We start from the raw sequence: 11,925 nt of genomic DNA on the forward strand, positions 1-11,925 counted from the left end.
AGCATCAATGAATCAACTCCCTCTGACTGTTTAAATGTTCACGTTCCTCGAACCACAGTCAGAGGAGAAGGAATGGCAGCTATCTTCAGACCAGGATTACTCTTTTTCCTAGACCTAAGATTACTTGGAGCTCTTTTGAATCTCCGATTCTCAGTTTTTCCCCAACAAAAAGTGAAAATCGCAAAAACCTCTTGCGTTTGTTGTGTATCGTCCACCTGGCTCTTATTCGGAGTTTGAATTCTCAGAGTGTTTATCCCAGTTAGTGCTGAGTACAGATATAGTGGGTGATTTCAATATTCATGCAGATGTAAAAAATGACAGCCTAAATATTAACTTTAATTCTATAGTACAGTCTTGGATTTTCTCAAAGTGTTCACAGACCTACTAACTGCCTTAATCACACCCTTGATCTTGAGCTGACTTATGGCATTGAGAGTGAACAGTTAACAGTGTTCCCTCATAACCCTGTCTTATCTTACCATTTTTTGATATCTTTCGAGTTTACATTACTTTACAGCTTCTGAGAAGAATTTTACATATAGATGGTGTCTATCAGAGAATGCTGTAACCAGATTTAAACAGTAAATCGCTCCGTAAACCTAAATTTTACTCCAGCAATACTTGACTCTCTTGTTGACAGAACGATAGTTTCAATGCATACAACACTGGACAATGTTACCCTTCTAAACCCTTCTAAAAAGGAAGGTCAGCATGTTTTCGATGTTTCCCTCCTCCAGCACACCTGATTCAAATAATCAACTCAGTGCAGTGGCCTGATCAGGAGCCATTCATTTGAATCAGGTGTGCTGGAGGAGGGAAACATCGAAAACATGCAGGGCAGTGGTACTTGAGGACCGGAATTGAGAAACACTGGGATAGATCATATTTCTCCAGTTTTAGCTTCTATTCATTGGCTCCCTGTTAAATTCAGAATAGAATTTAAAATGATTCTCCTCGCATTTAAAGCTCTTAAAGGGGAAGTTGTTGTTTTTTTTTTTGTTTGTTTGATGCTATTTAGATCACTCGAGATCCACGTATATCCATATTACAGGAGTGAAGAGGGCATTGACAATACAATGTCTAAATAAGGCATTATCTGTCTTTATTTTACCAATACTTTAAGACGAATGAATTAATGAGCACGTACTATTGCACTGTTAGTTCAGAGCTGCCATGTTGTTATTGGGCGCTATCGTGGGCTTTCTACACAAGCATCTACTGGGATGACGTCATCAACGCGCGCCTTTTACTATTAGCGCATTCACTATGTGCTCTGTGACGGTCGACTATCTTTACACGGAGTTTGCTACTGCTAGTTTTGTGCAAAATGGCAAAGTGGCAATTTGGAAATATGCAATAACGAACCATGTTACCAACAGCAAGATGCTGCTGTGGTGGTTTCATCCCAAAGGTGAAGCAAATTCAGTCTGACAACCACGGCTTTTGCACGCTTTGGAGCCGAAATACAAGAGGAACATTTTTTTTTAAAAATGCATCAATAGCTGTACTATAATCACACCGTAGCCGTTTGAATTATAAAAAAAATCTACCCCTATTTGTCCATGTTTCCTTTGATTTAAGAGGCTTAAAAACAAAACTTGACATAATTGACAATAAACCCTAACAAGTATAAGCAAATGTCTACCTGCCCTGGTCAATCAGTACATACTAACAATTAAGGATAGAGTTGCATATCATATATCAATGGTCAGTTCAATTCTATTCCTAGATTACCAAATATTACTAAATTCTTTACACACAAAATCACACTTTAGTAAGAAAAAGGATACAAATTGGGATAAACTTCAACCTTTGGAGCACAAATCTTGCCCTCAAACTGACTTACAGACTGATGAGCATCCAAATGTGGTTGCTGTCATTAACTTGATTTTATCAGCAGACAAACCAACAAAAGAAAAAAAACAAGCAATTGTTCCACAGCTAAAAAGTCCTTTCATTTACAGAGGGCCTTTGAAGACACTTTAAGAGGTTTTTACCCAGTATGCAGCTAAACACTCGGGCATGGCTAGAAATTGTTCCATCAATTGCTGTTACAAAGAGAAAGTCAAAACCTTAAACTCTCTTTTTTATGCCAACATGCAACAATAGTTCTTACTGTGCTCATGAAGAAACAAATAAATGAAAAAAAATAAAAACCATAAATATACAGTTAAAAATGAGAAAATGAGGGCAAACATCATCTGCTGATGAAGCTCATGTGACACTAAGCTGACATTGTAGAGATTGTTACACTTCTGTCTCTACTTCAACTTTAATACAAGTACGTGTTCCGACAGCAGCTGCAAACAATGGGGCTTCAGTTGAGTTCCACTTGGTGCCATTTTAGACGTGACAGATAATGTGCTTTCTTGCCTTTTCATTACGAACATTACTGCGAATAAAGACAATCTGCCACCTCAAGCCTAGTAACTCTGTAACAATCAAGTTTTTCAAAATGGAAAGGCATCTGTCAGGGGGGAAAAAATGACAGAAAAAGCCTCCAAGGTTGCTCTTAGAAGAAGCTATAGTGCATTCTTCTGTGGTTTAAACACACAAAGGCATTACAGATCCAAAGTGAGATCAGCATCGGAAAGGATAATTCATTTCACAATAATGAGAGAAATATCAGAAGATTATCTGGTCACGTGACCACAACAAACAGTCAAGTTCTAAATCCATGAACACAGAAAGTTTGCTCTCTGCAAAGTAAAGTTACTTAAACAAACATTATAGAAATCATGTCATCTCCATTGGTACTTACCTCATCAGCTCCTCCACCTTATCATCAATGTCCAGGTCGTCTTCTGCAGCTTCAAACCCAAACGCTCGGGTTGCCGCCGCACTGTTCACAGGATATCGCGGAGGAGACAGCTTCCCATTGGGTGTCGCAGCTAGGCTGTCACGACCATTCTGAGCCAGCGCCACCAGCGACACCGGTGATGGCAGGATAGCAGATGGTGGCGGCGGACCAGGAGGTGGGGAGGTGTCGTAGCTGTTGCTGGGAGAAAGCGAGAGTCCCCCGCCGCTGTTGAACTGTGTCTGCGTGGCCGTGGAGATTTTGGACGTCGTGGAAGAAGTGGCAGCGGCCGAGTGATCACCGGTGCCGCCTTCGGCGCTGTTGCTGCCGTTGCATGACACAGAAGTGGTGGTGGTTGCCGAGGCAGTGGTGTTATTGTTGAATGCTGTGGTAGTAGTATTGGAGGCAGAGTTGTTGGTGCAGCCGTTTGCCCCACCTACTCCGTAACAGGACGAGGAGGAGGAGGAAGAAGAGGTGCGGCGGCCAAACTTGTCGCCGTGCTCCCGGTCCAGCCGGTCCAAAGTGTCAAGCGCATGCAGGATCTCCTGCTTGGTCATGCCGGAGCGACGCAGCCGCTGCAGCAGATCTATCTGCTCGATGGTGAAGCGCGGCTCCTCGCTGAACTCAGACATCCTGCTACTGAATGAGAAACACAACAAAAAGCATGTGAAAGAGAAGAGAAAGAAGAGGAGGAAAAGGAAACAGGAAATGCAGGGGGAAGTTAAGGAAAGTAGGAAGGAATCCAGCGGAAAGTGTAGAATAAATCAGACAGATAAAGAGATGGTGGAGGCAACAGAGGAAATGAGAGGATTAAGTAGCAAAGAATAAGAAGGGACGCAGTTGCTGATGGAGGAAAATGAGAATGATGGAGAAGAGGGAAAGACGGATAGTGGAGGAGGGTAAAAGAATAAAGCCAAAAGGAAAGGGGAAAATTAAAGGAAGAAAATAAAGAGGCAGTAGATAAAAAAGGAAGACAAAAGCAAGACAAAGAAGTGCTAAAGAAAAAGGAAGGGAGGGGCAAGGCATAAAAATCAGCTATTTTTGGGAACCAGCAGGCACCACGCGCCGAGAGCTGGAGTCACCTTGACAGCTGATGCTATCTTAACATTCTGACTGTCGTTCTTTAAGAGCTACTATATAATCCCCACTCTGCACACCACCCACGCTGCATGTTTTTCATAAGCAATTTGCTGTGCTCAAAATCAATGCCACTGGAATCAGACTGCGGCAGATTTTCCATTTTGTGTGGCAGCCCAACCTATGGTTGATATGATAAATGGTTTAAAAGGGGTCACTTGCATTTTGCTACATCTGTGTTACTCTAAAAAAAAAAATTTAAAAAGGCTTTCAGTGTATAATTTTAAGTTATCCTGCAGGAAACTAATATGACAGTGGCGATTATAAGAATTTACAGGTATGATGTCAAAAGGAGAGGAACTATTCCCAGACACAGACAGAGGAAAGTCACTTTAGGAGATCACAGAAATAGAGTAACTGTGCAGCATATGACAGGTCAGCAGCACTGGTGAATATTAACTCGTCCCTTAGTTATCATTTCAAACTCATAAAGGAAGCTGCTAAAGCTGTAAATCATTAGCAAGATGAGTCCCATCTATCTGGGATGGAATTTAAACCATAACTGTCCCAGAGGCAACTTTAACAAGAGCATCATTCTTTTCAACCCACGAGTGCACTTGAGTGTTACTATTCTATAAGTGTGCAAAAGTCTGTAAATACAAAATAAATAAAACACTGAGCCTCTTAATTAATTACCCATTTTGATTAAGTATTAACCAGGTTAACTATTCACTTTGACCCAAACTGGTTTAACTGGAGAAACACAACGAGGAGAAGCAAACCCTGCAGGAAGTCAGAGATTCAACTTTATGTTTATTCCATCACCGGAGAAAAGCAGATCAAACTGGGCTCCTTGACAGATAGTGATGTAAACTTCGTTTTGCCCACATCCCTGCCGGATTGGAGAACAGTCCGAAATAGTTGAAAAACTTAGAGAACACCACGTTGGTGGTGGTTCTATTTTAGTTGTTCATAATGCAACCAAAAGCATATCAGGTTTTCCTACCTTTACATACGGTTTGCGTGCGTCAGACGTTTCTGATGAGGTGTCCTAGTCGTCAAAGTGACCGCACTTGGTCGGCGGTGTCTCCTCCACCATGTGTTTTTTGTTTTGCCGACTAAATGGACCCGCAGTGAGAGCGCAAATCTGTCGCTCTTTTCGGTGCTGCGGGCGAGTCACTGGCTGTGCCAGCTTTCACGCCCTATGCCCAAAAGCTAACGTTAGCAAATGTTTCCGTGGAACACGGACAAGGCGCAATCTGACGTTAAATCAAGACAGCTTGCAGCATTCAAACGCACAATGAACTGTATCATTCCCAGTGGTCCTGTTGCTGAATTTAAACCAACCACAGTCCGCTGGCATCACAGAACATGACTCGCAACGTAACATGAGCTATTTCGGTCGCATTGAGGCTGTGGTCTGATTAGCATAATATGCTAACCATGCCAACACTGATACTAGCTGACGTTAGCCGCCGTCGCTGGCTAGCGAACGTTTGATATTAATAACATCACTTTTAGTATTGTAGGTAGCTAAGTACATGACTTACCTCGGTTCAAATCGTCCACTTAACCATCTAACTTTAGAACTAAAGCAAAGGCCAGCTGTGTCGTTTACTGCAGACGAACAATAGAGCAATTTGATGACAGTGCCCTGCGCGACCCTTTTCCAAGGATTTCTAATCAGAGGCGAATAATTTGCCTCTCTGCTTTGTCTGTCTGACAACAGCCATATTGACAACTAACACTTCCGACTAGCTCAGAGGGAACTGTAGTTTTACTCTTCCAAAGACCTCTGCCATGCAGCGGCGTTTTCCAAACTAAAAACTACAAGTCCCTGGAATAAGAGCGAGGGGGAACTGATGGTTCGCTGATCTACAGCTGTCACAAAAAAAAAGGCGATGTAGTTTTTTTATGTGGCCACAGCGGCTGCCCCGGACTGACCAGGTTTCTACCAGCTCATCAACCATCCGCTGTCTGGTACAGGTAAAACTACATTTCCATCTGCAAAACGTGTGATAATTCACAAAAAATGGAATTGTAATGTGGAACCAATGTGGTGTAAACTTGCTACCCTGATTTAAAAAAATAAATAAATAAAATAAAGGACTCTTAGGCTTGAAATGAAGTGGAAAAGATTAGTAATTACGTTGGCGGCAGTAATCAGCACAAAGATAATTATTAGAAGAGTATCCAATTAAACAGGTTTAGTGAAAACGCTCAACAGCATCATATGGTCTGACCCAAAGTGAAAAAGTAAGTACCCCCTTCAGAACTGTTGACTTGACCCCCTTTTAAGCATTTACTGGTAACCTCATTTCAGAATTTCGGTACAATTTAGAAACACTTCAAATCAACAATAACATAAACAGGGGTCCCACATTAGACTCTGACTGATTAAATTATCTCAAGCCATCATAAAAAAATGTTGTGGATGGCTCTGACTCTGGCAAGGGATTTAAAAAGATGTACAAGAGATTAGAAATAAGTAATTCCTCTAAGGAAGATGGTCTGCAAGTAGTGCAGCTTTAAAACAACTTTCACTTGTTTTTCATTTTTGAAACAACCATTTCATCCAGGACTGGCCAATCCAGAAAATTCATGAACATACTATTTGATGACATCTTCAAGAAATACAAAGGCTCTGTAAGTAATCCTGGCAGCTATTGCAGAGAGAGATTTCAGAATGTACACTTACAAACGAGGTGTGTCAGGAAACAACCTTTTTCTGTATAAAAAAAAACAAGTACACAAGTAATCACTTGACCTTTTGGAATAATGTGCTCTGAAAAGAGGAATCAAACAGAACCATGTGACCACAGTAAAAATGAACACAGACAACTTTTCAGGATAAGAATCTCTTTCCAACTAGTAAGCATGGCGGTGTAAGTGTTATGGTTTGGGGTTTTTATGTTGTCTCAGGGTGTCAAGTTTTGGGGTTGGGGGTGAAGGTAGGACACGGATGCGGATTTCAAAAGTAAAAGCTGATTTATTAACAAAAACAAAGTTCAAACTAAAAGCGCAGCTGAGCCGAATTCAAAAACATAACTGAGAACAAAACAAACAAAGAACTGGGCATGGCATGGTATAAATACTTAGCTTTATGAGGGGGACGAAGAACGGGAATTAACTCAGGCAGGTCAGGTATGATTGGCAATGATCTCGCAAAGAACACAAAGGACTGAGAACTTAAATAGGGAGTGAGAGTGATTGGAGAGTGAGTGCAGCTGAGGGAAAAAACACAGGTGAAGTGAGTGAAACTAATGAACTGGTAAGTGAAGGGAAACTAAAACATGGCAAAACTAAAAACTAAACATGGACTAAGAACAAAAAATGTGACCTAAAACATGAAACTAAAAACAAGAGTCCATGGGTGTGACACAGGGCAGTTTGCAGTCACTGATTCAACTGGATGCGTCCTATCAAAGAATCCTTGATGGTTAGATGAGACCATCTGCAGTAGAATCGAAAGTAGACCTTTCAGCAAGATAATTGACCTCAGCATCGTGGCCAAATCATTTAAACTCATACAGAAGAACTGGGGTGTTATAGTATGGTAACAACCCAGATCAGATTAAAATGTCATGTGGACAAGAGCAGGGATGGGATGGGGGGATACGAAACAGGTGATCCATACAAGAAAACCCTCAAATACGTCAACATGTAATTCAAACTGAAACAACAGTTTAAGGTGGTATCTGAGTTATTACACTATCTTGGACCCTGATATCAAGCTTGACACTAATATAAAAATAGAATACAATAGAATAGAATAGAAAAGAAAAATACTTTTTTCTATTTAAATTCTATTTCTATTACATCTAGAACTGTAACAATATGAATTTCCCCCGTGGTGACAATTCAAACAATTCAAATTGTCATGTAGCTCAATTAAAGTATTTACAATGATTGTATATTTGAACAAAAATAATAATGGTAATAAATAAATAAATGTGAGAAGAACATGTGATGCCAGGATGTTGTGGAGGGGGTGTTTATTGTTCACCATCGAAGAATATAACTTCCTCTTCATCTGCTGCTCCACCACAGTTCTGAGAAGGTCCAGCTCCCTGCCTATCACAAAACTTGCCATTTTTTCACCAGTTTGTCCAGGCACCTACAGTTTTTGTCTGTAGTGCCACTCCCCCGTATTGGCAGACCACTCCAGTTTATTGCCTAGTACCAGCACCAGGTATTTGCAGGCCTCTATCTCCTCTTCCTCTATGCAGACTGACTGGCATGGTGTTTTATATATCCTGAATTTCACCACCAGCTCCTTGGTCTTGGTGGTGTTCAGGAGAAGACTATTCTTTTTGGCCCAGTCAGTAAAGGCCTCCACAAGGATGCTGTACTCCCCCTCCTGTCCACCACGCAGACATGCCACAACAGCTGTATCATCAGAATACTTCTGTCTTTGGCAGGACTCTGAGTTGTATCTAAAGTCCGATGTGTTGAGGGTGAAAAGACAAGGAACTAAAACAGTACCCTGTGGAGCCCCAGTACTGCATTCCAGCTTTACAGAAACCCATCTCCCCATCCTGTCATACTGTGGTCTGGCAGTCAGATAGTCTGTAATTCACGATGTCAGGGAGGGGGCGACTCTCATACCTAGAAGCTTGTCTCTCACTATGGGAGGCCGTATGGTGTTGAAGGCACTGGAGAAGTCAAAGAACATGACTCTCACATATGAACCAGGCACATCTAAATAAGCATATGCCCGCGATGCGGCACGTCCCGAATCGTGTCTTCCACTCCTATCTTTTTCTTGTAGGCAAACTAGAGAGGGTCAAGATCCTCAGCAGCCTGCAGTCTCGTGACGAACAAGGAGCCGTTCCAAGGTCTTCAAGATGTCAAAGTCTGTAGTCATTCAGCTCCCCGGGTCATCCTAATTTGGGCAGTATGAGACAAGAAGTCTTCCACAGCACTGGGACTTTTTCCATCTGAAGGCCCATATTGAAGAGCCTCTGAAGGGGGACTGCTAGCTGTCCTGCACAGTCCTTCAGATGCCTTGGACACACTCCATCTGGGCCTATCGCCTTCCTGACCAAAATTTCCTGAGCTAAACTCCAACCACCTCTATAATTAGAGACAGGGGGAGCTGCTGAGGTTGTAGTGTAGGGATGGCGGCAGAAGTGATGTTGGTGTCAGTTGCAGAGATGGGGATGGGGGTGTAGTTACTGTGAGATGATAATTTTCAAAGTCGCAGAGGTGGAAGTGCGGATGGGCAGAGAAGGCCTGGTGGTGGGAAAAGTCGCAGAGGTGTATATGCAGCTGGGCAGAGGACGCCAGACGGTAGAAGCTGATGGAGAGGTGGAAGTACAGCTGGGCAGGGGAGGCCTTGCAGAATGAGCCGCTGCAGAGGTGAAGGTACAGCTGAGCAGAGGAGGTCTGGCGGTGGAAGCCGCTGCAGAAGTGGAGTTACAGCTGGACAGAGGAGGTGACTATAATAATGTTTTATTTAATCATTTTTACTTAATCAAGAATTACCTAATCAAAAATTACGAACTGAAGCGCAGGCAAAGTCCACAGGGTGGAAAATAATGGGGGCGTCAGTAGAGCCCACAATTCCACAGGTTTATTCTAGCTTTGATCTAAACACGTACGAAGTCATATCTCTCATTTTAATGTAATCATAACACCGGGATTAGGCTGCATAACTTGCCAACGTATATATTCAGGCCTGCTTGCATATTTGTCATCTTTAATGTTTCTAATGTGCATGGACCAGGCTGTTTACTCAGCTACTTCAGGAGGAAGAAGGTCAGCAATAAGGGAAAAATGAAAAGAGGCTTAATTCTGGAGGGAAAATGGATCCAGGTGGCTAACTTAGCATGCGTCTCAATTACACATTTCCACTGAAAACACAGACCTTACAAGTTAATCATTAATATTTTTTTGCTGCGCTGTGTCTGCCTCGTTTCAATCTGCACCTTCTTCGTCTCTGCAAATTATTGCAATTATACTCCACACCACATCATTCTCTACACCCTGCAGATAAGCGAGTTCTGACTTAGGTATACAATTTTATTCTTTGACTTGCTGTAATGGCATTTCATTAAAGGAACAGTGGTAATAAGTGCTTAATTTGAAACTAACAATTTTGCAAATAGCCACAGTTTGTGTGAGATTAAGTCCTGTTGGGGATCACATAACTCAGAGTTTAGAAACAGAGGTCATGCTGTGAGAATCAGAGCACGGTATTGCCAATGACAAGTGTTCCCTTGAAGTGCTCCTGAACAAGGGAGTTTAACCTAATCTGCCACAGTGGAGGTGTTAAGTATACCGATTGAGATTGAAACATATGTTTTGCTCATTGGCTTACGATGAATATTAATGTTGTCGCAGCAGTTGTTAAGGGCTTCACGTTCATTAATAATGCATGATGGTCTCTCCGTGCTCTTGATGATGCATAGATGATGCAAGATGCATATACTATGTTCACAATGTATGAAGTTCTATTTTGCTGATTTGTGACAGAGATTCAGAGATATTGTATATGAGGTGTGAATGCCGCTTTGGGGAGTGTGAAATTTACCATTCAACCTGGTGGTCATACTGCCCCCATTTGCGAACTCTTGAAAACAAAAGGATCCAACAACAAATCTGTCTTTGGGAACTTTATCTTTGAACATATCTTTTTAAAATATTTTTTGGCATATTTTTTTGCATAGATGATGCAAGATGCATATACTATGTTCACGGTTACCAATGTGTGAAGTTCTATTTTGCTGATTTGTGACAGAGATTCAGAGATATTGTATATGAGGTGTGAATGCCGCTTTGGGGAGTGTGAAATTTATCATTTAATCTGGTGGTTATACTGCCCCCATGTGACAACTCTTGAAAACAAAAGGATCCAAAAACAAATCTGTCTTTGGGAACTTTATCTTTGAACACATCTTTTTAAAATATTTTTTGCATAAATCTTACACATTGGTGTTTTTCTGTGGATTATTCACATGCTTTTTTTGGTGGTTTTTTTCAGTATAAGGTAGTGAAACTAGTTTATTAACTACTGTCTAAGTTGGGAGACACAAGACAGCTGTGTGATCAAATATTTTATCATGTTTAATTATAGCCAGACTATTTCACCAAACATCCAACCCTTCTGACAGGACAACTACTTTATTATTACCTCTTTAGCTGGTTTGTAAGATTTTCTTTTTATTTTCTGTCTGAGGGAATAGGGGGATGTACATGATGTAGTGCTTTTGTATAATCTGACATTCCTCTTGTGAATAAAATCTATCTATATGCAGTGGTGGGATGTAACCAAAACAAATCCTTAAATACTGGTCTTGGGTGAAAATGTATACTTCTGGTTCAACTGCACCTGGGATACAAACACTGTAATTTTTATCTCTACCACATTGATCTGACAGTTGAGTTCCAAGTTATTGTGTAAACTACAGCTTTTCAAATGCTCTCCAGTCAAACCGCGTGTCTCCAAATGTGTCTATTTTGAATTTTCAGATGACCTGAAAGATAATTGTTTCTCAGTGTCTTTTGAAAAACACATCTACCTCTTAAAAATAAATAAAAGAAGTTTAAGAAGTATGCAGTATAAGCAGGAAATTGAATTTGCCATAAGTCACATACAGAGCTGTTTTTTTTAAGTAAATGAGAACTGGATTTTCTTATTTGAGATTTGTTGAGCAACAGCAACTTTAATGGCGTTCTGTGAATACTTTAAAAAAAAAAATTCTATCTATTTTTGATAGAATACTTTGACTTTTTTTTTTAAACTCCCTCCCATCTTCTCCATTGTGGGTGGCAATAGGAGAGTCCTATATGATATTCCTCGCGTTTATTCTTTAGTCATTATTCATTTAGGGCCTCTGGTATACAACAGAATGAAACTAGTGCGACAAAAAACTACATCACGATCAAAATAATGTAAAATAAGCCTATTTATACCAATACATAGATCACTAGGAGATAAGAAAGTTGAGATAGTCCTTTCCTAGTGCCCTTCCCAGTTTCCTACAGCCTTCCAGAAACCTCCTAATGGCTTTCGAGTGCAGTCTAGAACTCAGTGCGCAGCTGCCCAC

The 11,925-nt window shown here is 41.0% G+C and overlaps 1 protein-coding gene across 3 annotated transcripts in view; it reads right to left on the reverse strand.

The window, feature by feature from the left end:
• Positions 1 to 5,599, reverse strand: part of LOC142374775 (homeobox-containing protein 1-like) — a 36,191-nt gene extending 30,592 nt beyond the window's left edge. For 2 of the 3 annotated variants that reach the window (XM_075458590.1, XM_075458588.1), the window contains exons 1-2: positions 5,425 to 5,599; positions 2,762 to 3,436 (exon numbers count right to left, since the gene is read on the reverse strand). In XM_075458590.1, coding sequence (XP_075314705.1) covers positions 2,762 to 3,429 — 668 coding nt within the window. In that variant the 5' untranslated portion in view covers positions 3,430 to 3,436; positions 5,425 to 5,599. Of the gene's footprint in view, positions 1 to 2,761; positions 3,437 to 4,880; positions 5,312 to 5,424 lie in introns of those variants that run through there. The other variant, XM_075458589.1, reaches the window with a different exon arrangement.
• Positions 5,600 to 11,925: the final 6,326 nt, after the last annotated feature.

Source organism: Odontesthes bonariensis, chromosome 24 (genome assembly GCF_027942865.1).
Source record: "Odontesthes bonariensis isolate fOdoBon6 chromosome 24, fOdoBon6.hap1, whole genome shotgun sequence".
In the NCBI taxonomy this organism is placed as follows: Eukaryota; Metazoa; Chordata; class Actinopteri; order Atheriniformes; family Atherinopsidae; genus Odontesthes; species Odontesthes bonariensis.